Source organism: Miscanthus floridulus, chromosome 1, assembly GCF_019320115.1.
Source record: "Miscanthus floridulus cultivar M001 chromosome 1, ASM1932011v1, whole genome shotgun sequence".
In the NCBI taxonomy this organism is placed as follows: Eukaryota; Viridiplantae; Streptophyta; class Magnoliopsida; order Poales; family Poaceae; genus Miscanthus; species Miscanthus floridulus.
Genome location: NC_089580.1, coordinates 94,877,310 through 94,903,449, shown reverse-complemented (window position 1 = coordinate 94,903,449; position 26,140 = coordinate 94,877,310). Strand labels below are relative to the sequence as shown.

Here is a 26,140-nt window from a genome sequence, read left to right as displayed (position 1 = left end):
ATAGCTTGAATTAGATCAAGGTCAAGTTATCAGCTCTACCTTAGTATGGCAATCTTTGGTAGATTCATTAAGTTACCGATATTGCTTATTGCTTTCATTGTTTATCTAATTACAGCAATATCACTCTGCTCAATTGAGATTGATCTGGATCGGCCTTATATCTTGTTTAACCCATTGTTTGCTAATCTAGAATTGATCTAATCTACATCTTAAGCGATGAGTTATGTTTTTATCAGCTGTTTTGTGTCAATCTTAATCGTGCATAGTGTGCGGTTAAGGCATGTTCGATCTTGAGTAGATCTATTGGTTACCGAGAACCGTTTCATGGCCCATCATCATGGTCTGTGGGATTCTGCCTCTCACCCCACTGTTGGCACTGTGGAGTGGGGATCGTTGGTTGATAGACCTGTTCTTGAGAAGACACGACCTTAACTATGCGATATGCCTGAATCGGCTGTTTAGCCGATATCGAATGCTTTCATAAATAGTTCACATCACAAGATCATTGAAGTAGGGATAAGTTGAAAGATGTGTTAGCCCCATGATCTTGTTATTGTATTATGGCCTGCATGATTCTACGTCATGCCCCACTAATATTAGTAATGAGTTAGGGTCATTGAGTCTATCATTGTTTCTACGGCCTGCATGATTCTGCCTCATGCCCCACTAGTCATGGTGATAGATGAGATCTAACATGTTTATTAGATTTATCTTTATTAAACGATTAAGTGATGTTGAATTGTTTCTTTATATAAGAAGGAGTTCGGTTACTCGTAATCATTGGCTCAATATGGACCGATCATCGTTGATATCTTATTGCCATTGATTAATATTCGTTTAAATGATGTTTATCCTGAATGATAACCAATTCTCTTCACATGATCCCATGAGCTCTAACTGACTTATTCTCATGAATATACTAGAATCAGCTATTTAGCCGATTTCCTCTCATATCGGCTCTCACAGCCGTACATTCAGAACTGTCTGGCAATACCGGCAATACTGAAGCTAGGTGGATCTGCTCCATCGAGCGGACTCTTCTGGCTTGCTGCGTGTGTTCTCGGTATGGGACGAAATTCTGTGTCAACAATAAGATAGCCCATGTTTTCTTGCAAATATTTTCAAGCTTCAAAAGAGAGATAAGTTTTCAAGGAGCATAGTAGAATTAGTCTAGACACCATATATATCCACCATATATTCCACCCACATGCACATCTTGATTTGATTGTATGACTCAACTCTCTGTGAATCCGTTGTTTGACTTTACAATATATGTATTGCAAGTATGATCTTTCATGTTATCACCATTTCTATGAGCTCCATATAAGCCTTAGTTGTAGGAAGAAAGGCATAACAATATTTTTGCCTTGATGAGGATCCACAAATACTACATATTTTGAGAGACTTGAGAGTGTCATACAATGGAATCTCTGAGTTTTATTTTGAAAACTTGTAAAAACTCTAGAATAATGGTTGAACAAAGAACTTGAGACATAGTGCTTGACTTGATCGTTCTGTCTTTTAATTGCTCAAGACCCAAGTGAAGGCTACAAGTCCCATGGTTAAAGGTAATAGGGGTAAGTTTGAAAGTCAAATCAATTAGTTCTAATTTGGAGGAGAATTCTTGTTTGAATGCATGTGTACTTTTGAGGAGTAAAAACATTGATGCAACTCCTGATCCATTGCTAAGTTTGGTATTGCTCAGGGATGAGCAAAAGTTAAGCTTGGGAGAGTTTGTTGACGGTATTATCATCCATCATGAACCGTCAATATAACTTGAAATCATGCATGAAAGTGATCACCAACATAGACTTAGGGGTTTAAACTGACAATTTCCACAAGTTTTGGTGAATCTGTGTTTTTAGTAGAGTTTATTCATAAAACCATCGAGGTGGATCAAATTGTCAAATTAAATCACAATTATCCATGACAAAAATATCATCAGAAGGTTCTAGAAGACACCAGAAGGCACTCCACCGAAGAAGGGCACGAGAGGATGCCAGGTGGGGCTGGCTAGCCCCCTAGGCCCACATGTCAGCCTTCGCTTTGATGTTAGTTCCTCCACTACCACCTAGATTGCATCTATGTCGTTTATTCAAGTCGGTTTGATCCAAGGGCTCAGACTTGACACTCTGTCCTATATATACCAGCCCCTGCCCCCCTCCCTCAAGTAGATTTCCATAAGTCAAGAGTAGATCAAAAATTAGGGTTCCTAGAGAGAGAGAATAGAGCTCCAATTCTTCAAGTTCTAGTATAGGCTAGCTAGCAAGATTCAAGTAAAGTTTGGGCTATTGATCAGGATTCTGGATTCATCATCTGAAGGCTAGTAAAGCCATTGTATCTCTCTATATTTTGTGACTTTGTGCTACTTCAATACTATGTTTCTATTTATTATGTTCCTAGTTTGTTTGCTCTGGTTATATTCTTGATATAGTCAAGATTGATGATGAATTTATGCATATGTTCACAAAGCACTTAACTCAGTACTCGAGTGAGTTAAGTGGTCGACATTATGTAAGCGTGGTGCTTAAATATTGTTTACTTGCGGATGCACTCTACACTCTGGGCCATGTGGTAGATCGTGAGTGCGACACTCTCGTTGAGTCCTTTGTAGTTCACTCCCCATTTGTAGAACAAGTAGAACCCGGTTGCGAAGGGAGTAAAGCTCTATTCTTGATCTTCCTTAGTAATGTTCCTTATGCATAGATACAAAGTTAATTATGCTATAGATGAAAGTGTATATACTAGAGTATACAAAAGACTTAGTAAATAAGTAATGACTTAGGAATATTTTCTCTTAATTAATCTCCTGCCTAGCCATATTACATTTATGAGTATCTATTTGTATCTCTGGAATACTATATATGCCCTACATTTATCATTTGACTTACCCCAGTTAAAGCATGAGAGTTAATGATCTTATCATAAGTATATATATTTGTCAATATCTCTAGCCACCCCATCGCTCCTCCCTATGGAAAATATAAATAATGATACCTGGTATACTCCCGGGTGAAATGCTATAATGGTATATTATCTGTGCACTTGCGAATATTTAGTATATATAAATTTACAAGTGTTCTCAATAATTACCAACAACGCATTTCTAGCATCATTGCTAGGGTTGACAACTTAGTAAAGAGTGATGCTAAAAAATGCCAACAGTGGCCATTATCCCATTATCTGCAAGGGAAAGGGTGCTTCTGGGCGCCTCCAACGAAGACAGCTATTCCAAATCATCGATCTCATCATCGGTGGTCGCGGAGAGGAATTCAAGTTTTGAAGGTGATGAATATGCATCCTATGCTGCTCCTGACGATGCAATTGCCAATATTCTTGCATCGATTTAGATGCGTTTTGGACTAGTTCTAAAGCGCTAGATCTTGCGGCATGTCTAATGTTTTGGGGTTAGTCGTTGGATTCGGTATAAGGACAGCATTTGGATTCGACTTTTGAGGGATGCCTTCGTGAAAGAAGAAGATTGAAGAATCTAGATAGATATTGTGTATTTTTTATTTTAGATTTTTTCGTCTGTAATTTGGGGATGCACTGTGCTAAGCTTTAATATAATCCCCCTTCCCTTCGCAAAAAAAAGAGTATCAAACATAGGGGTAGATTAAATCCCCATATTAGTGCCATTATAGTCCAATTAACGCCCTGATTGATTCTTCTAACTAGCCAGGGGCTCAGGGGCTACACCCATTGAGTGCGCTTGCGCGCAACCTCTGTCTTATTAGCGGATAGCTTGAAGGGTCTCAAAAGGCTCACACCAGAAGAGGAACTTAGCGCCCCAGGAAATGAGCAGAGGGGTTAAGTCCTCGATTCAAGTCACCCAAACCCGGGGGCTCGAATAGGCCAAAGTAGCTCCCAAGCTCGGAGAACAATAGTTGATTGAGGGCCACAGCGCACAACCTGACCTTTGCTTGGGCTAGGCTTCCAACACCGACCGACACAGTGAATCTGTTAGGCGTCCGTAGCCTAACATGTAGGCAGAGCCACAGGGCGTCAGGCCCTACCAGAGCTCTGTTCCCTCGCTCCCACGAGGCCATGTCGGCCACTCTGAGCGCAAAATCACACCCGAGGCGTGACGCAACGCGACAAGGGCTGTCGCGCGCCTCTCACATGGACAAGCATGGGCCTCATGGGCCTACAAGGTAACTGAAATGACCCCAATTTCCGCAAAGGGAAATCCACAGCATCTAAGTGTAATAAGACCGTTGAGGATCATATTACCCAATTTCTAGTCGAATATCACATCCATACCATGATAATATTGGAGTACAAATAGTGCGGAATTACATAATTTATTACATCGCCGCATTGGCGGGATCATAAGTAGCATTCATTCAGAACAGCTTGAAGATAAGATCGCCAAACTCGAGCGTAGGCACGAACCCCTCATCCGTCAAACTCCTCGGAGCTATACTCCTTAGCAGAACATGTGTGCCAAAATTTATCAGTACGATTTGTACTGGCCACTCCCATCCCTATGAGCATTGCTTTGTAGAAATTGGATGCAAGTTGGATATAATCAAAAGGAACCTATAAAGCTAGGGTTTCCTATGCATTTAGCATATCAAGTAAATAATAATAGTTTGTCAAGTTTTAACACCATTCCCACACACATTCCGTTCCATTCCCTTTTTCGAGCCAGGTTTCGATCCTAGGACCGATATACCACCATCTCCATCATCCCCATACCATACCATCGCTCAGTCGATAGGCCAACTCCCTCTCGGCACTGTCTCAAGGCCCGTAGCCCCTGGCTATGACCGACACTCTCTCATGGGGGAAGAAGATAAGGACTCATCTCTCTATCTAGTTTAAGCGAAACCCAGGAAAGGTCCATAGCCGTCAAGTCGGCACATGTATCGATCGATCAACCATACACTCTATAGAGGTTTCACATAACCACAAGATCCGCCTTCCTCGTTGACCGTCATCAACTAGGCTGATTCTGGCCGCTTGCTAGCCTAGGATAATGCCACTCTACCATTCAGCCCTGGTTCACCCCAAGTCAAGTCTGGGGTAGCTGAAGCTGTGAGTCATGAGCCAGGTCCACAAGGTCTCCATGAAGTCTCAGAAGGGTGTGGGGGGAATCCTCCGCGCCCCGTACCTCCTTACACTGTCCGCTATCAACCTAGCAGTAGTGGCAATATCCTACCAAGTACTTCAGCCATCCCGCACCATATAGGGCGAGTGGTACGTAAGGCTTCCCGGTGAATCTGAGTACTAGTAAGTCCTTAGGGATGACCAAGCTAGAATGTCTCCATCAGGGTTTCCATTTACTGTGCCACCACAGCACCCCCATCCCGGGCTCCACCCGTCATAGGTTCACACCCAGGGTCACCTCATATACCATTTACCCACCACAGGTATCCATTTCTAGGGGTGCCTAGGTAGCACCACACGGCAAGACTTGCCCTAGACTCGTCGTATACTCCAACTTGGTCGACACAACCCTCACCCTCCACACACCCAAGTCACACACGTAGCACTCTCTCCATAGTCCAGATAACACCAGTTTCCACCATGCACGTAGTATAAGCGTAGTAGATGTATAAGTAATGAAATATATAGCAGTAAGCGTGTGTCTAGCCTAATAGTAGGGTATGCAGGGGTAAGGTTGCGTCAAGGTAAAGGCTTTCAAGCAAGCATACTACCATGCAAGTCCTATCATAATATGACTGTAGCAGTAAAGTAAAGCAATAGCAGTTCTATGTTAGCCATGCGTAATAGGTGCTATGAGATTGGGTGGGATGTGGCACCTTCAGTGTAGTTCTCTCCGTTCTCCTCACGGTACTCACGGTCCTTGTCCGTCAGGTTCTCCTCCGAGTCTGCATCGTTCGTATTATAGTCGCGTTAGCGACGTCTATAGAATAGCATAAAGAAGCAATGGAATTTCAAAAGAGCCCAATGCACTCAAACATGGGTTCATTGCGTAGAGCTTGATTTTAGATGAATTTTGGTCCTAGTCTTGTATTTTTTTGAGGTCGTATGATTTAGTTATGAATTTCCAAAGTTTAATTCATTTCTGAAAATGGAAAAGGCTGAATTAATTCTGAGCTGACACATGATACGCGGTGACTGGTCCACATAGCGTGCTGACGTCAGCATGACGTCATCGTCTCGGTGCCGAGCTGACTGGTGGGGTCCAGCTGACGTCAGCATGACATCATCATCGTCGTCAGTTCTGACAGGTGGGGCCAGAGGCTATTGGGTTACTGACAGGTGGGTCCCATCAAAGTCAACGTCAGTCAATGGCAGGTCAACGGTCAATGGTCAATTGTCATCGGTCTGGGTCACTGCCAGGTGGGGCCTGGCTGCTGACGCCAGCAGCTGATGTCGTCGTGACGTCAGCATGACGTCAGCATCTGCCGTGTGGGTCCAGAGTGTCCGTGACACTGACATGTGGGGCCAGATCAACGATCAACGTTGACCGGTCAACGGTCACCATGGGCCAGGTCTCAAACGGGCTCTGGTGGGCTCGGGTTGGGCCGGTCTGGGCCGGGCTGGGCCGAACACGTGGCAAACTATGGTGCTGCCACGTCGTGGTCGTGGGCCACCACTAGGATGTCGTCCACGGCTAGCGGTCCACGGTGGACCGAGAGGCGTTGGTCTATAGACCGCAGATAGGACTACGGTGGACCGAGTCCACCCTCCTTCTCCCAGGCGCGGTCCTTGTGCACTAGGTGCACACGCGGGTGGCCAACGAGGGGGGTGTTCCCCTATTTCTCCCGCGGCGGTGCTGCTACCGGTGGCGAGCTCGCTATGAGCCTCTGTGGCGGTGCTGGTGTCCAATTGGGGAGGGGAAAAGCTTCCCCAGGCCACGGCGATCATGACTCTAGGGCCTAAGTGGTGGTCGGGGCGTTCTAGGGCGTTGGCCACGACGGCTGGCGGCTCGGTAGTGCTCGCCGGTGGCGAGGTCGCACACGCAGGCTCTCCAGTAGCTAAGCTGGTCAGATGAGGGCTCCTACGGTTTCATGGGTGCATGGCGAAGGCGTCCAGGGCTCAAGGCGAGGCTTCGGACCCCTAGGTGGCCGGTAGGGATGTCCTGGCGGCCACGACGACATAGTGATGACGGTGAGGCATGCGGGTGAACCACGGGGCTCCAGCGGGGTGGTCACGGCGTACGCGTGAGTTACCCGTGGCTTCAGTGAACGGGGCGGGCGAGTCAAGGAGGCGCTAGGCACTCCCAGCAGTACTGGCCACGGTGGTCGATGCTCTGACCGGTGGTCGGGTGCTCGGACCGGTGGTCTGGTGCTCGGCATGGTGGTCTGGTGCTCGGACCGGTGGTCGGGTGCTCGGACCGGTGGTCTGGTGCTCGACACGGTGGTCTGGTGCTCGGATCGGTGGTTGGGTGCTCGGACCGGTGGTCTGGTGCTCAGCACGGTGGTCTGGTGCTCGGAGGTGGTCTGGTGCTCTAGTGGTGGCTGCGCTATGGCGGCGGCGTCATGAGCGTAGCATGCGTGCTCAGCTATGGCGTCCGGGGAACTTGGAGAGGTCTACAGCGTCCAAGGGCTCGGGGATGGTCACGGTCAACGTGAGCGTGCTGTGCTGGTGTGCCTAGAGGCCGGGGATGGCCTTGGCCTACGCGCTCACGGTATGGAGCGCCATGGCCAGAGTAGCAAGGTCCGGCGACGAGCAGGGGAAAAATCAGGGCTCACCGTGGGTGCTGTGGAAGAAAGGATGGCGGTGCAGTGATGAGTTGCGGCCGTGTAGCTCCGGGAGTAGTGCCGTGCAGTGCCGACCCACGACCATGATGATGACGACGGCGTCGCCCTCGGCTCCGGCGACTTCGGCAGTGCGCGGGGGCTCCGATCCTCCTCTCACGATCCCTTCATGGCCCTCTTCTCTCGGTGTGGTGCGGCTGTTGGGCCACCAAGCGGCGGCGGAGGCTGAGGGAGAGGCTAGGGCACCGGGCATGAGCGGCATGCGGGCTGGCTTTATAGCCGAGCGCCATGCCTCCCATGGCGGATGGCATCGTGCGGTGGAGGCGTGTGCATCGCATCAGACGGTGGTGCAGGGTTGCGTGGGCACGGCGCAAGGGGATAGGGTCATGCCCCGGGCGTGACCCCCTGGCCCGCCCCTGCCACTGTTGTCGGGCGCCGGTCGCGTAGGCGGTTGAGGCGTGGGTGAGGAAGACGACACTGTAGACGGGGGTGGCTGACATGCGGGGTCTAGCGGGCAGCGGCTGCGAGCGAGGCAGACGGGTGCGTGGGCGCTGCGCTGGGCCGGCTCGTGGGCCGCGTACGTGCGCATGCCGGTGCAAGGTGGGCGCGGTTGGGCTGGCTGGGCCGCGAAGCCGAGCAGCCTGGGCTGCGAGGCCTTCTTCCTCATTTCCTTTTTCTGTTTTCTTTTTCTTCTTCCTTGATTTGAATTCAAATTTGGTTTGGGTATTTTGAATTCAAAATGGGTGCACCAAATTTATTGGAGTTGTTAAGCATATCATAACTCAAATGGAGATCCAAATCACATTTCGAATTAACAAAGCATGCAATACTTTATTTGTTAGAATTTAAATAAACGCAATTAACTCATGACATGCCATGCTTATGTGTTAACTTGGGTTGGGGTTAGACCTAATGCATCTCTTAGGTTGGGTTTTCTATACATGACACTCATAATCATATGGGTGTTCTAAGAAAAATTTTGTAGTTGGTATTTTTAGTGTGTGGATTTTTGGGTTGTTACAGTAACCCCACTCTGCATACGGCCGGGCTCGTAGCATGTGATGGACGCCATGAGAGGGCGAACACAGGAAAGACATAACAGCGGCAGACAACACCTGATGGTCAGCTCAAGGCGGTGGCAGAAGATGTCAAAGGCAGTTGAGCATTGTCGGCGACCACTAGATGATGAAGGGCGACGCCTAGGAAGCTGCCCGAAACCGTGTAACATGTACTCCCATTGCCCTCCAGTATATAAGGTTGGGCATAGGCTCCTGTAGAAGGGATCCGATCTGGACAGACCCACCGAACCCTAGATTGAACACTTAGTCTTTGGTCAGCTCCCGGACCTAGTGATCAAACCCTAGACATTAGCATAGTGCTCCCCTACATCTCTCTCTCTCTCTCCTCGGTTGTAAGAACTTGATTGGGCATTCTAATACACATTATTACTGGATGTACCCGAACCAGGATAAACCCTTTTGTGTTTTGGGTGCTTAAGTCACCGGAGACTCACACATCGACTGTACCCCATCGAACAACTAGATTACTGCCACAGAATCGTACCCATGACAATTGATGCACACACAAAGCAAGACGAGCCCTCAGGTTGATTATTCCCCCATTGGTTTGAAGTGGATTGTTACCAAAGTACTCATGTCAGGTGGTTTGGTTGAGCTTGAGTCCGGTGGCGGATTGGGCTTGGTTTGGGTTGGTACTACTATGTAAAATGCTTCCTTCTTGTCAAAACAAGTCTTCATCTCGTGTTTTAAAAAGCCAACCAATCTCAACTTTGACTAGGTTTACATAAAATAGTATCAAAATTTATATTTACTAATAGGTTTACTATAAAAAACTACGATGTAATCAACCTAGTGATGTTTATCTGGTGGTATCACAACCTCTATTAAATATTTAAGTATTTAGTGCTTGTATGTTCACATTATTTGTTGTGTAATATCTTTGTAGCAACATACAAAGATGCTGACATACATGTATGTTCATCCATTGCAAACAGAAAAGAAAAAATTTCTAAAAAGAGGCCAAACGGTATACATTGTCATTCCTTCTATGATGTGACATTTCATCATGACCGTGAACTTGCAATGAGTTGGTGATGTGTGGAATTTGCTCCTTTGCTGGACCTAACATAACATACAACCTTGTCGCTCGATTAACCAAGCAAAGGAATAATTGAGCCCCAGCCCTAGTCCACGGAGCGGTGGTATGGGTCAGTAGGAGCAGGTTCACCTGTGCCCGCAGCACTCGTAGAGCATGCATGGCCAGCGTCCTCTTGTCGTTGTCGTCTTGTCGCCGAGGATTCTACCGTGGCCGGGGGAAATTTTGGCAAAAGGATTTCCGCAGGCACAGAAGTAGCGGAAGATGGCGGGTGATGTGGAGCACGGTGGAAGGAAGTGGCGAGGGGCAGCAAGGGAGAAACAGGATCCGGATAAGAAACGAAGCGTCGGTTATTTCACTCGCATAAGCTCGAAGCAGGTGTTTCTTTCTCAGGAGATGCGATTCAGCCGAGGAACCCATAGACCAACTGCTTGATTCTCTCTCTTCTCTTGTCCCTCCTCTCATAGGATTATAGGAACTTGATGACATGGAACCCATTGCAGCCAGCTGTTTAGGACTTTTTATACTTGCTCTTAGACGCCTGTAAATATGGGATACCTTTTTGGAACCTAGGCACCTGTAAAACAGGGTCGAAGGGAGTAACACAATACGAGTACGTATAAGAGAACTAAAATTCTATAGGCCAAACCACAGTAATCATCCGTCCTCCCTCCGTAGGCGGTCCTGGTGTTTGTAGCACAAGATCTGCTGTCAATTTTGCAATTACTGCAAAAATACATATATATCATGAAGCATGTGAGGCATAAAGAAAGATCAAATGATCACCAAGAGAATTACTCCAGTGACAAAACAATACCAAACATGTCATAGCTGAAGACATCCAATCACTACTGGAATCTCGCTTTTTCTGTGGGTGCGAAAACACACAGAAAAATACGAATACCGTCGGTGTACCCTCAGAAAAATACCCACAGAAATATAATGACAAAAAAATCAATTTTTTCTGTGGGTTCACCGTCAGAAATAATTTTTCTGTGGGTCTCCCACGCACAGAAAAATTATGTTCGCCCAGATTAAAACTAATTTTTCTGTGTGACGGTGTACCCTCAGAAAAATACCCACAGAGATATAATGACAGAAAAATCAATTTTTTCTGTGGGTTCACCGTCAGAAACAATTTTTCTGTGGGTCTCCCACGCACAGAAAAATTATGTTCACCCAAATTAAAACTAATTTTTCTGTGTGTTAATCCACACAGAAATAAACGCATAAACGCACAGAAAAACACGTTTTTTCTGTCGGTCTAGGTGAACTCACAGAAAAATTCATTTCGCCCAGATTAAAAAAAAATATTTCTGTGTAGCCAGCCTCACAGAAAAAAAGAGTTGAACACACAAAAAAAATTATTTTAAAACAGTAGCAACAGCATATTAAAAATATATATTTTCCATACAGTACTGTCTGTGCATGACCAACAAGGTTTCATTCAAATAATACACAAATCAATAGTTCATCATGAATGGAGTCAACACTTATGTCAAAAATAGACGACGACAGGCTGCCTCCGCCTGCCCGCTGCCTGCCTGAGCCTAAGCCTGACCTCGGAGACAGGAGAAGGCCACTGGAGCTCTGCATTACCAGCAGCAGCCCAGTCACAAGAAGCACGCACAATGTAGCTACACAAGCGGATAGTAGGCAGTACACAATGGACAGTACCAGTCAATGGAAAAAATAGCAAGTGCAAACTGAGATCAAAGAATTTTGAAGACAACCAAGAAGAAATTATACTAAGAGACTGATTTTCTTTTGAATGGGCATAAGACATTACAAACACTTCTTTACTTTCTTATGTGATAATAAATCATTTACAAGAAGAAAAGTTACAATCTATTTAACAAATTAGAGCATACCAAGCCCCTAAAACATAATAGGAGTGCCAATTCATAAGAATAAACACAAATCAAATATGGTATGCACAGGACAACAACAAAAATAACAAAATGCAAGCATAATTTAAAGAAAAAAGTTAACTATCATCATAGCTAATCACAAGAATTATAATACAACTGAAGATAAACTTAAAAGGACTAAATAAACCAAGAGTAGCGTAGTGTGCTTATATTCAACATTTACTTGGGTTGTTGGTTAAGACCCTTTTGTTGCTCCGTAAAAGAGGTCGCTTCGATGGAGAAAGCAAACCAGGAAATAATTTCAACCGATCATACAAGCATTTGCCTTCAGCACACTAAAAAATGCATTCCACTGGTAAGAAACTTAGCTTGGTATTAGTTGCTGAACCAAAATACAGTAAACATTATATTGCCTGAGGACTCTAAACTGACCAGCAAGGCACCATAAACACGCCAAGCTTCCTTTTCATCTCATTTTTTTTGCTTCTCAAGCTGCAGTTCTGGCTCCAGAAGTTGCATATATGTCACAAGGTTGGGCAAAAGAAGAAGTCTAATCTGGTAAGCAGAAAAAACAATCAGCCAGTGCATAACTAATAAAAAAATGAGTTTCAAATGGGATCTACCGTGCTGGGCCCCAATGCAGATATCCCTTGAACAGCACCGTAATGTTGTGTCAGTGATTTGGTAGGATCAAGAAATGCATGGATCAATGTTTTAGTTAGCCAATTTTGAAGGTTGTGATAGACATGACCAAACCCGAAAACCACCATCTTCAGTTGATCAACAATGTCATGAGAAAATTATATAGGCAATTAGCCAATTACTACATACAGAAAAGACCAATTAGCAAAGAGAGCTAGAGATCGTCATTCAGAAAAGGACTCATGCTCCATGAGAAGAGTATGCAAAAGGCTATGGATCTATCAATTCCAAAAGAAAATGCTACCCATGGGGAACACATAAGACACGAACAAGTCATGACCCACCCAACAAATGCATGAAGATAGAACTAAAATTAATCCCCTGTCCACACACAGCATATATAGTGAAAATATTATTGACTTGATCTTCAACTTAAAACTGTCTAGCATATTAGCATAACTAAGATAAAGCGCTTTCATGGGCACATTTTTTATGAACTATTCTTTAAGATCATAATATAGGAATCAAGGAGTTGAAATCATAAATGTAATTGAATTAAATTTTGATAATTATACACAGGACCTACTGACACCCTTCACATATCACTCACCTCCGCAAAAAGCATCAGAAATCCAAGCTCACCCAGCAAAGCAAGGCTCCAAAAACCCCATTCATGATCATGGCGAGTACTCACTTGTGCACCGTCTCCTTGAACTTCTCCTCATCGAGGAACTGCAGGATGAGGGCTCCCTGCTAAGAGACAGGAAGAGTTTGAATCTAGATCAGGACACGTGGGGAAATGCCAGGGGCAAAAAGAAGGTAGATGGTAGCTGCCAATGGGAGGAGCAGCCAAGCACTTACAAATGGAAGAAGACAAAAGTTCCAGCTCGGTCCAGTCAAGCAAACAAAGTTAGTATTAAATCGTGCAGTGTTGGGACTATGGTAAGAGCCTAAAGCAGTGGCCATAGCATACAAGCTTCTTAGTTCTTACACATACTCAAGTTTTCATAATACAAATGCTGCCCATAATTACTTCTAGCCTTCACAAAGCGGTACAGCTGCAAGAGACAGGAAGAACTTACAAATCTACAAGTGCAAAAGAAATGACAGGCAGGCAGTGACCATCTCCAGAAATTTCACATTTGAAAGTATATAATTACCAAAATTTCACAGAAGAAATACCATAAGACAGTGACCATCTTCAGAAATTTACCTATTATCAAGAGCAAAAGAACTCGAGAAATGGCCCAGATTTACCCATTATCAGCATGACAACTGCAACTTAACTTCACCTAGAGCTTAATTTAATTCTCTCTCTCTAATGGGAATTGAACTGGCCACAAAACTAGTTACTTGTACAGTTGTACTGGTACAAGCCATCCTAGTTAAGCAGCAAACAGAACAAAATATCCCAAGTACCAGCTCATAAGGTGCTAAAGTGCAGAAGTTCTCTAATGGAAACTTGATTCATCAAAGCCACTCAAGAGTAGTACAAAACAAAAAAAAGTCACAAGGCATAGTTAGGGAAGGGGAGAGCAGCGCGGCACGAGACTGGGGTTCCATATCATCTCAACTCCGCAAATATCACATATCAAAATGATTGATTAGATTGATATATGCAAGATATTCAAGATACTGTTTTCATAGCATCTCCAAGCTGTAGGATGCACCCCCAATTTTAGTCTCCTAAAGCTGAAATATTTTTGAATGTGTCACCTCAGTTTTCCCATCTGAAACAATGTAGAAGCATATAGACCATTTTATTTTAGAGAAAGACATACAACCAATAGAAAGAGATAACAGCAGTCATAAACGTATAATTCATTTGTCCAAAAATTGAATTACACCAACTAGATCAATGTAATGGTCTGAATTTTTAGACGCAAGCAACATATACGCAACTGTATTTTCAATTCTACTACGAACCACGTATCAATCTCACTAGATCTCTTTTTAATTTAATTCTAACACAACCAGACATGACATAAAAATATTAACTTTTTACTAAATATACAAATGTTACTACTGCTAGTCATCATATAAATTCACAGGTCTTATCCTTACTGGCACTTAAAGGCACTGGAATCACCAACCCACAAACTGAAATAAGTACAAACATTTTAGTGGTCAGACTGCTGCTTGTGCCAACATGTCTGTTTTTTTTATCAACAATGGCATACAAAAAAAAATAAGGACTAACATCAAGGCAGGTGCTATCTCTGCATACCATGATATAACTTGAATGATGATAGTGCATACTAAGAGAATTGTACAATAAAAATCAGTTTTGTAACTCGGGTCTTGATTTGCATACTCCACAACCAGCAGCTTCAGCAATGTCAAAGTAAATTTAATCCATCAATAAACTTAGAAACAACTGTGCTTTAGCACAGTGAAAACAGCTTAGTACCTTTCATCTCTGACAATATCTTGTGCTGCAAGCATGATTGCATATGGGATTATGCATCATAAACTGCTTTATCCTTCATGCTACCTGCCAAAAAGATTAAAATGGGTTTGTAAAAGGAAAATAATGCTACAAGTGTTATATACAACGGACTGGACTAACCTGACGAGATGGGAGCAGCCTCGCAGTCCATTCTTCGATCTCCTTTACGCCAACATCAAAGCGAGGGCTAATAACACCACATTTGTTTAGTCTTCCATTCAGTTCCACCACAATCTTCCCAGCACGGTGGTCATCCACATATTCGAACTCACCAATGTAGCCTACATAATGTAACACTAATCAGGGACATGTCCTCAGAACGGAGCAATTGAAATGGGGCATAAGATTTGAGAACTAACCATGACGCTGCATGACTGTCAAGAACTTGATGATCACCTTGGATGATGGCCTGATCATAACCTGCCTTTTCCCCCTCTTCTCAGCATTGTACATGGACTTGAGCGCATCATTGAGCACACTGACCCTCACCATGCTGACCTTACCAGAAGAAAGAGATAGAGTTGTAAGGGTCCCATGACAGACACAATAGCATAGGAAACAGCCATTTACATCTATGTAACACAACCAAAGGTACAAGTAACCATGTCGCTATATCAATGCAAAATGATGCAAAGGTTTGCTTATTCAGTACAAACCTTCATCACCCCCCCCCCCCCCCCCCCCCCCCCCCCCCCCCAAAAAAAACATCTAGTGCTATATTGAAATCATGTCAATAAATGCATTGCTAAAGGAGGTAACAACAAGCTTAACCACATTATCCATATCATTGAAAGTTGATACTCAGAAGAAAGATAACAAAAGGGTATGTAGACCCAAATTGCTGCCAACTGGAGACCCAAAAAGTGAGGGATCTCTCAGCACCAAACACCTGCAGACTGATGTACTTATTCACTAATAACAAACTAACATCTCGGTTTGCTGGCAACAGTTGACCGAATTTATTTCAGACCTACAGGAAGGATGGAAACCGAATATGCACAACCAGCAATCACAGCCTACTTCGAGATCTTCCACAACAAAGTAAAATACCTAAATGTGCATCTTCCACAACACAGTAAAATACCTAAATGTGCATCGGCGGCGAGGCAACGGGCTAGGGTTTCGCCGCGGGGAGGGGGCAGCCGGAGGATGGATTGAGGACTTGGAGAGAAGCCGAGGATGAGTCGACGTCGGGAGACCCAGAGAGTCCGGAGGAGAGGAGGGGAGGGGCCGGCCGCCGGCGGGAGGAGAGAAGGCAGCGTATCCGGGGCGGCGCGGGGCAAGGAGGGCAGGGGCCGAGGCCGGCCGACGGCGAGAGGAGAGGACGCGGCGGATCCGGGGTAGCGCGGCGGATCCGGAGCGGCACGGGGCAAGGAGGGGAAGGGCTGGCCGCCGACGGGAGGAGAGGAGGGAAGGGGCCGGGGCCGGCCGCCGTCGGGAGGCAGTGAGAGGGAGCAGGGGCAGGGAGAGGGAGCGGGAGCGCGAGTGCGTGCGTGCGAGGATGTTTGGGGGCGGCGGCGGCGGGGTTAGGGTTATGCGTGTATATATTTTCCTGTGCGTGAATTTTTTCTGTGCGTTTTTTAAAAACCGACATAATAAATTGTATTTTTTTGTGAGTTTTTATTTTTCCGTGTGTCTATTGTCACGCACAAAAAAATGTTATAATTATTCTGTGGGTTTTCGTATTTTTCTGTCGCGATATTTTGACACCGACAGAATAATCGTAATTTTTCTGTGCGTACCGAAAAAAACGCACAGAAAAATTCGTCACCCATAGAAATATTCGAGTTTCCAGTAGTGAATGTTCAAGAAGGCGTTAGGCGGTTTCTAGGCGATGACCCATGGTCTAGAGCCTAAGCGAGTCTAGGCTAGCCTAGGTGTTTCAAGGCGTTTTTCTAGGCGTTTTGCTAAATTTGCATTCAGCATGTATAGTTGAATAAATATATAAATGTAGTAGCTAAAATGCTGAATAAATAGAAGTTCCTACAGCAATAGAAGTGGTATCCTGTGAAAAAATAGAAGTTCTAGGGACTAGAATGTAAGAAATCAGTAAAGGAAATCAAAGCAAGAAAATTTGCAGAAATTTTTACAAAGTGGAGGGGCAAGATGCAAAATCGCTCTGTCTTATCCACATCCCATCTGCAGCCCCAGCAGTGCGTCTTCTTTCCCGTGACCTTCTCCCTTCTTTCCCGTGACCTCTCTCTCTGTGGAGGCCGGCTGCAGGCAGGCAGGCCGTAGGCTCAGCCTTCGTGCGTTGCCGCAGCTTCGCCTCGCGCGCTCCCCACGCCATCACGACCCAAGGCCTGCCTTTCCTTTCTGCTCCCTTCCCCTCTTCTTCAAACGGATGCGCATCTGACTGGATTGGGAGGAGGGAGGCCCGGAGGAAGCGGCCCGGCAATGGATCCGGCGGCGCAGCTCCCTCCCTCGGGCGGCGCTGCTCTGGATCTGGTGGCATGGTGCCTGTTCTCCGCTTATCCCCTAGGCGAGGCGTTACTCCTCCACCCAGCGCTGAAGCGTGCCTGGGCGAGCGCCTAGTACCGCCTTTTTGAACATTGAAGACATCTATAACTTTGCACTCTTATGATCATGCATGGAAAGAGAACTAAAGGAAAGATTGCATGGTCAGCTAAAAAAGTGTAAGGCGATCAAACACGAATAAAAAGGGTATGACTTTAGGATGCTCAGGTTTGCCAATATATGGATCGTTTTGTAACTTTGTCCATTTCAAAAACATATGACATTATGCAGTATGCAAGACCCTTCAACATTAAAACATTCTCACATGCTTCTCCACGACCTTCATAATGTTTTAAGTCTGCAAAGGCTCTTCTGCAGGCTTCATATCCTTCCTGGCTGAAACTACAACCAAAAACAAATGCATATGGGTGAGCGCTTCCACATAAAGAAATCTAGTCTAGGAGATAAAATATCCAGGGGCTAGTGAAGTCTTCTTTCTCACATCAAATGCTACTTATTTGAGGCAACAGTTATCAGAAATTTAGCATGAAGAAAAAGAAAGTGTTCAGTTTCAGACAACACCTTTTGGATCCTCTGATTTATGAGTAGTAGGAGTTCCAAGCACACCAACATTACCAGCAGTATCATGAGCAAATTCTTCAATAAGCTTGGTTAAAACTGCAGCTGCACCTTGTCGTATATAATCACACACTACATTTTCTAGGTCATAGTCAACATCCTGTCGAGTCAGCAGGTAACGCACCATCTTAGCCTCCTTTGCGATACCCTACAACAGATCATTTTGTACAAGCATCAAAAGAGTAGAACACAAATATTAACCAAGTCGCGGAATGTTTGGAAGGAGCAGGCACATACCACCATGGCAGCAGCAGCAGGGACCATTGTAGATTCATCCACTTGGTACCGCATAAGATTCCAGACAGATCTCCGGATCTGATTGCTCAAGCTGACAAGCTCGGTAGTGTCAAACTGACATCGAAGCAACTCGAACATCAACTCAGCTTCCTTCATGATACACTTGAAAGTTGAAACCATCGTTTGCATTTGGTGAAAAAGGTTAGCAGACCTCAACTAAACAATTACTTGAAATTTAGGAGGCCACAAATTGGCCTCGTCTCTAAGGCACATACCACAAAACAAGCTGCAGCAGCAAAAGATTCATCTTCCGATTGCATGACGTGCTTTGCATGCTCTAAGATAGCACGACTCAGGTCCATGTCCTTACCAGTGAGAGCTCTTGAGCATCTTTGGAGCTTTTTTTTCACTCCTAGCACACTAAAAAGAATTGATTGTTTAGCAAGGGCGCAGTTAAGTTAATTAGCAACAGCTACTGGACCCAGAAAAAGACTAAGACAAGCCACAGTTCGGTTTTGCAGAAGCTGAAGGACCTTACCAGGTCTGCTGCAGCACGCGCAGGACCTTAAGATCAGAAGCAATGCCCTGTATGTAGCAATCGGGTTTGTTGTCCAGAATAAGAGCAGCAACTTCATCAAGATTATTCCTTTCATGATAGTCCTTGAGGTATTTCTTATAGACAGGCCACTTCATATGGCACTTGTACGGAAACAGCCTCTGCCATCCCCACGCCTTCTCAAGTATACCTTGAGGAACAATGAAGAGAGATGTTAGTCAGACCTAATTACAATTTACAATGGCAAGCGAATCGAAAAACTGTACTGCAGGGAAAAAATAATAAGAACCCTCTAACATACTCTACTGCAGGGAAAATAATAAGAACCCTCCAATCCAAACTATAGTTGCATAGAAAAGGGGGAGAAAACCCCCTCCAAACTAGGAAGAGAGGCGGAAAAAAGTAGAAGGGGAAATGCAGTATCGGGGGCAAATTGGTTTAACAAAATATCCCTGTTGGCAAATTGTTTCACGATCTCTTCCATGGCTTCGCTGAATCACGAAACACAAAACAACCGTCGTCGCAAAAAAAAAAAAAAAAAAAAAAAAAAAAAAAAAAAAAAACGTAGGAAGTTGAATTACAACTGTTGGATCTATACATCCCAAATCCTAGGGAGAAGAAAATGAAATTGGGGCCTGTGTAATTGATTATACGCGATGGTGGTATTTCAGCCACGTCGTCAACGCTATCCTCCATGCAATCTAGCCACAAGTACAAACCGAAGTCCATCATGCCGGATGGAGCGGCGAGGGGGTGAGGTGGCGAGCAGACGTGCTCAGTCGCCGGATGCCGGGACCGGATGCAAGCGAACAAGAGACGCGTACCCCGGCCACAAAGTAGGGCTTCCCGTGGTTTCCCTATGCCGCCACAGGTTGAGAAAATTAGAAATTTGCCCTCGTCACTTGCCCACCTGCATCAAATTTATAGGCTTCGCTGAATCGCTCTTACACCGTAATATTATTTTCCATTTCAATTCGAGAAATTTTGATATTTGAAGGCGAACACACGTCCCTCGTACTTTTTAACGCTTAATTTACACGTCTTTGACTACGAATTGGGGGCAACAGGGCCGGCGCTAACGAACCAATGGCAACTCAAATTATTCAGTTTAGTTGGGGGACTCCCTCGCTACACCACCTGGTCCTAACAATCGTCCATAGGCAGGACGACCCTTGGTACCTTCGCTGCCCAGCCCAGCGGCACTCTCGGCGAAGGACGCTACGCCGACACTTCCGACGAAGGTAATTTTAACCCTGAAATGTCTTTGCAGATCCAGGAGCACCAGCGAGGCTCTTCGGATAGGAGAGAACCCTCGTCGGGTCGGTGACGGAATTCGGCGACCCCTAAAGATGGAGCTCTTCACGCCGTCAAAGGAGTAGTTGGATCGAGAGAGTCAAATGATCGACTAAAGTGCCCCTGTATCCCTGTAAGCTGGTGTCTAGACTGGCAAGGGCAACTTGTAATATTGTCTTGCCCCTGGGTAAGCTCTATAAATACATGGCAGGTGACACAGTGTACGGTGATGAATTAACAGTCATTTACTCTAAAATTTATTCTCCCTACTCTGTTAGTTTAATCTCTGTGCTAACCCAAGCGAACCCCCACAAGTTTGGTTCATTTTATTTGATTCAAATAAAAGCAAGGTGAAGAAGGGGTGCTATCTAATATAGCAACCTTGGAGACTAAGCTTATTTTCAAAGGAATTAATTGACAGAGACAAGAAAAAGAAGAATGTCTGCAAAGCTGAAGTTGCTAATGTCGACGCCATGAAGAAGCAAGAAGAGAATTTTGAGAGAGAAAATAATGATAAGCTCCAATAATACTTTTGTCAAAGGATAATCTATTTGATAAGTCGGACTGAATGCATGGAAGTAATATGGCCATATGGGTATGTTTGGTTGCCTCTATAACCCCTTATCCAGGCCTCCACGGGGCAGTTTCTCCCTGTTTGGTTACTTGCATATGCTCATATGCAGCTAGCACTATCCTCAAAGCAAGCCCAGCCTGCATTCCACTATTTGGCCAAGCTATGCACCCTTCCTCCTGCACCCGCTCTGCAGCTCAAGATACACTCTAGCCATTTACGTAGAAAACCAACCACACACATAGCACTGTACAGCTTTCTATCCAGGCAAACCAAACAAAACTAAATTGCATTGCCTTGTCCAGGTTTAGGGTATTGTCGACGCAGAAATTTGGTTATTGCGCAGGGATAAGTCTAGGAGATTTGCTTCACTCCAGTGCAAGTCCTGATTTCGAAAAATAGGGCATGCTAGTCAATTTGACATGTAATTGATAAGAGAAACAAATAATCAGTAGCTTAAGCTGGAACATGTTGGCTAGTGATCCAGATGGTTCTATGGGACCATCGGCTAGGAAGCCGACGGAGTGCAGCAGGTCATCGGCTATGGAGCCGATATGTAGCAATCTGGTAAAATAAAGCAAGTTAAACAAACACCATCGGCTGATGATCCGATGATAGCAGTATATATCCATGTAAATAAAGTTATAAGCTCATGATACAGGATTAAATATGAAAGCATAAGGTATCGGCTACAAAGCCGATAGATTGTAATGTGCAAACAATACTTTGTTTCCTATAAAGAAATCCATCGACTAACAAGATCTAATCTAGCGTCACCACGTAGATCTATTTATAGTAAAGCAAGATATTGAAAACACACTACATAAAACCAGGATTAAGAAACGACCAGCCAATTAAACAATCTGACATCAAGAAAGAGACAAGCGAGATGAATAGTAAGACGACGGATTCATATGATATGGTGATGTATCTTAATCTTAGTTGGATAACTGGTGATTCTACTAAATCTAGCAAGAGATCATAAGATGCAGCCTTACTAAACGTGATAGATAAATTGATAACTTTGACTGATATAAAATCTAGCAAGAGATCAAACGATGCAGCCTTACAAGATTAGATACAAATCGATAATGATAGTACTCCATCCATCCTGAAATGTAGTGCACTGTGACTTCTAAAATTTGTACTGAAATGTAGTGTATTCTCCAAGTGTCAACGCCTAGATTTGGTGAAGTTTATTAAAAAGGAAACTATAATTTGAGGAGAAACACCTTAACTGGTATTAATCTATGGGTACATGCGTCATTTGAGGATTCCATTAAATTGTCTTAAAATGTTTGGAATGCACTATATTACAAGACAGAGGGAGTACTTACAAGCAAATCGGAGATCGAAATTGATGCAGATCTGCCTACCGAAGAACTCGCCTAGAAACTACGTTACTTCTAATCCTAATGCGATGGCGTGAAGCCAAAAAAGCACGTATTGATCGAGAGATAAAATGTGATACAATAGCCAGGGTTTATATTTATAACCTGGGCCAATACAGAGTTCTAAAGGAATACGACTTACAATTCTTGAGTAAAGGAAAATTAATTTAATTTTACATAATTAGGACTCCACGATTTCCTTTCCTTTCTGGCAAAGTCCGACTCTGTCACGCTCGAGCCGATGCTGCTGATGCCACGGCTTCCAAGATCTTTTCTAAATTCTGGTGTAAACAAGTATGCTGCATAACCTCCTGTAATAAATGTAATACTAATGCGAGTAACAATCAGACCCTATCGCTTGTTGCCCGGAATACTTTGTATATGGGATTGACAGCTACAGGTCACAAATAATTGTTTAATATTCAGGTCCATATCAAAGCATGTCCTACTACCATGTTTAGAGATACGTGCTAGTTACTTGTTTGGTTATTTAATTATTTTGGTAAGTTAAGAGTCTGGCTTTAAAGGTGCCTGCGTGTGCCTATTTTGGGATCGAACTTACCATATATGGAGTTAGACGTGAGGTAGTCAAATGGTTCCATGAAGTGACTCTAATTCATCAAAAAAATGTTTTCTAAAAGGAATTTGGACCTAAAACATCTCTATTAGAATCTGAAACCTACCAAACACATCATTCTTCTGAATGGATCCGTGTCTTAGATTATATATGTTTGGTTGGGGTTAGGAGTAGGACAAGATGGGTTATCCCATTTTGTTCTAGTGTTTGGTTCCAAAACATAGATTGTCAGAAGGGAAGATACCCCTCAAATGTCGTCTCCTGCAGTATCTCAAATTTGAGCAAACCGCACTGTCACCTATCAACAATGTTGGCCTCTATTTGTGGGCGCTTGTTCTACCTCGTGTTCTTCTACTGAGTGACGTTATCTTCCTCTCGACGTTGGACACCCGTGCCCCCCCTTGGTAGCTCGCACCTCCAGCTAGCCTGCGCCATCGTGGTCACTCCCCACTAGAGCACAACCCTGCCGGCTCTGCCCCAAGGGCCGTGCTCCCGTGGCGGCGCAATGTAGCCAGGCCAACTTTGCCCCAACGGTTGCGCTCTTAAGACTGTCTCCAATAGCCTATGCATCAGCGAACGCAAACCCAAAATACCTGCTCCACCTTGCTTTAGCGGACAAAAACGTGGTCCAACAGAGTAGCCAAATGAAGAACCCATTTTAGGTGGGGAGTGACACAGAACCCAAATAAGGGTCCTCTGGATTGCTACCCAAACACTGTTTCACAGGAGGGAGAGAGAAGAGGAAAGCACACAACTGTTTTCATTGCGTTGGCTGTTGGAAAGAGTAACTTTCAGATGTGTGACCCTTTTACACAATGCGACCCATATCATCCAAAAGGTCTCCTATTTATGTCTATTGGAGATAGTCTAATGACGCCGTACAGCAAGGCCCGTGCTCGTGTCGACACAACATCACATGGGAGATGCGCCGCAGGGCGAGCGATGTGGTGTGGGGGGCGTGGTTGGGGTCAAGCTCCCTTTCTAACTGCTGGTGGCACTCCTTCCAACTTTGAGTGGCGGCAGAACTAGAAGGTTTGAATGTACTCCTTAGGCATGAACGAGATAAGAATCGAAGGAAAAATATAGTATAGAGAAAATGACACGTGGATCGATGGATGAGTAAATTTAACGGGGACTAATAATGTGAAAAGAATATCTCTTACCCCATCTCTCTAATCCCTTCAACTAAGCAGAAACAGGGATGACCCTGTTCCTTTAGCTAAACTAGATATATGCTCGATTCCTCACTGATCGGACGCGGATAAGTGAAGAACTTCGTATCGGACATGATACGGACACGTGAGCAGGCTTGGTACCACCAGATAGATGACTTTATAGTCTTTTTAGGAAAAGAATCAAACTGGGTATTGAAAACGAGAATAGAATTATCCTATCTTTTCTGTTACTACTTAAAAAATACGTAGAGTTTTCGTCCAACAAAAAATTGGTGCGCGCGCCTTCGTCAAATTCCGGTAAAAGTAATGGGAAAAGGGAGCCTAAAAAGGATCGGACTCACCAACCCGTTATCGATTTCCACAAGATTACCGAAACGAAATCGACAGGGCTCAGTATAATCTACCAGGCGACGACAGCGCTTGACTGGCCGTGGACGGACGCGCGGGCGTGGAGGCCGCAGACTGCCGGGGCCACGCAGCCGCTGGATGCCGGCGCGCAGAACTTGGAGCCTTCTGCATACAGCGATGCCGGGCTTCGGGACGCAGACGTGCGCGACCGTCCGCGGGCCACGCGGCCGCTGGATGCCGGTGCGCAGAGCTTGGAGCCTTCTGCCTACATCGACGCCGGGCTTCGGGACGCAGACGTGCGCGGCCGTCTGCAGGCCACGCGGCCGCTGGATTCCGGCGCGCAGAGCCTGGAGCCTTCAACGACGCCGGGCTTCGGGACACAGACGTAAGGAACGGAGAAAGTCAAAGGCCGAAGGAGCGTGCGTGGAGAAGAATAGAAGATGCCGTCCGCGACGAAGGTCCCCTTCGGTTGGGAAATAGGGATAAGGTAGAGAGAGAATAGAAAGAAAAAAAAAGGAAAAAAAGAAAAAGACATTTCACTCTGGAGCTGTTTTTACCAGAGTTGAAGATCTACCAAGTGGACCCATAATATTGTGGATGTGATGCTGTACAAAACAAAACACAAATCAACAAGTTGCGCCTAAAAAATTGCAAATCACTCTGATCTATTATTTAAGAGAGTAGAGTGCTACATGGAACCTATATTGAAAATCATAGTGTCGGGGACCTAATACCGGGATACCCCAGAAGGTGGAACCAATAACCACCGAACGTTAAAAACTTCTGGACACATAAGAGCGTTGCTTCACCCCTTACTGGAACGACAGGAGTTTGGTTCCACCTCGCCCGACGCCTTTGGGGTGGGCTCGGTCTCGCCCGAGGGTCGAGGGTTAGTCTCCGTCTCGCCCGACGCCTTTTGGGCGGGCTCGATCTCGTCCGAAGACCGAGGGATAGACTCCGACTCGCCTGATGCCTTTGAGGTGGCTCCGCCTCGCCCGAGGGCTCAGGGCTAGTCTCTGTCTCGCCCGACGCCTTTAGGGCGGGCTCGGTCTCGTCCGAGGGCTGAGGGATAGATTCCGCCTCGCCCGACCCCGGAGGGGCAGGGTCGGTCTCGCCCAGGAGATAGGGATTGGTCTCCGCTTCGCCCGACGGCAAGGAACGAGCCTCACCCTGCTCCATATCTAAAGATTGGATTCATCTTACCTGACCACTTCTCCCTGTTCCCTCAAGATGATAGAGACAGGGCAAGACAAGACGTTCGGGTCAACCGTGGCTCCAAGAACCATACCCTGCGCCCTGGCAGGAAAAGTACTGCCAGGGGATGACGGGGCGGGCGCTTTAGGCCCTTCCGGGCGCCGTAGGGCCCAAAAGGTTGTACAGGTGCGTGCTCCTCACCCTGTAGAATTGTAGGCGCCGCCTTCAGCCCTGGGACACGGAACCCGACGAAGATATACGACAACCGCTACAACTCCAGAAGAAGATTTGCTATCTCCATGAACGACGGGAATTCCATCACCACGCTATGGACCCGAGGGAGCGGCGCCTGCTTCCCGACCCCTCAGGCCCAAAGTTAGAAGGCCTTGACCTCGGCGTTACTCTGGACCCCAATCCCTCGGCACTCCGACGAAGACTCACAAGAACCAGAAGGCGTGCGGAGCAAGGCTGGGAAAGGCTAATAAGTCAAAACCACTGTACTACAGCCCATACCCTGAGCAGGACAACATTCTGTAATCAACCTGACACTCTACAGGGCCATCGACAGTGTTATAGGAACTTATCTTCCTTAGCACTCATCAGAATGAAGGACCAGGCCGAGGAGACGTGAACCACAAGATTAAATAAAGCCCTCATCCTTGTAAAGCCAGCCCCTTGATCTATAAAAGGGGATGCGCTTCTCCCATAAACGGGACCAAAAAATGGGACCACGCACTCATACACACAGTCAAGCGGCTACGAAGCTCTTGACCTCCTTTCAACCCTTCCATCAGAGACTTGGGACCAGTCCCTCTCTCGATCGTTTGTACCCCTTACTATAGACCGTTCACGGTGCTAATAACACGAGCAGCAGCAAACTGGACGTAGGGACATTCGGCCCGAACCAGTATAAATCGTGTGTCCTTTAGCGCACCATCCGAGCCTAACGCGC

At 45.5% G+C, this 26,140-nt stretch overlaps 2 protein-coding genes and 1 long non-coding RNA gene across 4 annotated transcripts; all 3 read right to left on the bottom strand.

Moving 5' to 3' along the window:
- Positions 1-11,902: 11,902 nt before the first annotated feature.
- LOC136489879 (uncharacterized) lies at positions 11,903-13,038 on the bottom strand. Its single transcript, XR_010767433.1, has 4 exons — positions 12,912-13,038; positions 12,283-12,482; positions 12,092-12,214; positions 11,903-11,994 (listed from the first exon to the last, which is right to left on the bottom strand). It is a non-coding gene; the product is annotated as an uncharacterized lncRNA (long non-coding RNA).
- A 1,727-nt stretch (positions 13,039-14,765) lies between these two features.
- LOC136489871 (small ribosomal subunit protein uS8z/uS8w-like) lies at positions 14,766-15,268 on the bottom strand. The gene is made up of 3 exons (XM_066486390.1): positions 15,110-15,268; positions 14,871-15,031; positions 14,766-14,795 (listed from the first exon to the last, which is right to left on the bottom strand). Exons 1-3 carry the CDS (start codon positions 15,240-15,242, stop codon positions 14,787-14,789), a joined length of 303 nt encoding a protein of 100 aa, XP_066342487.1. The 5' UTR covers positions 15,243-15,268; the 3' UTR covers positions 14,766-14,786.
- Positions 15,269-17,423: 2,155 nt separating this feature from the next.
- LOC136489856 (uncharacterized) lies at positions 17,424-24,428 on the bottom strand. Of its 2 annotated transcripts, none has more exons than XM_066486382.1 (6): positions 24,051-24,428; positions 18,622-18,829; positions 18,359-18,503; positions 18,084-18,245; positions 17,790-17,994; positions 17,424-17,609 (listed from the first exon to the last, which is right to left on the bottom strand). In XM_066486382.1, the coding sequence occupies exons 1-6, from the start codon at positions 24,163-24,165 to the stop codon at positions 17,560-17,562; spliced, it is 885 nt and encodes a 294-aa protein (XP_066342479.1). In that variant the 5' UTR covers positions 24,166-24,428; the 3' UTR covers positions 17,424-17,559. The 2 variants fall into 2 exon arrangements, with proteins under 2 accessions (XP_066342479.1, XP_066342484.1); XM_066486387.1 differs by lacking the exon at positions 24,051-24,428 and adding an exon at positions 18,941-19,170.
- Positions 24,429-26,140: the final 1,712 nt, after the last annotated feature.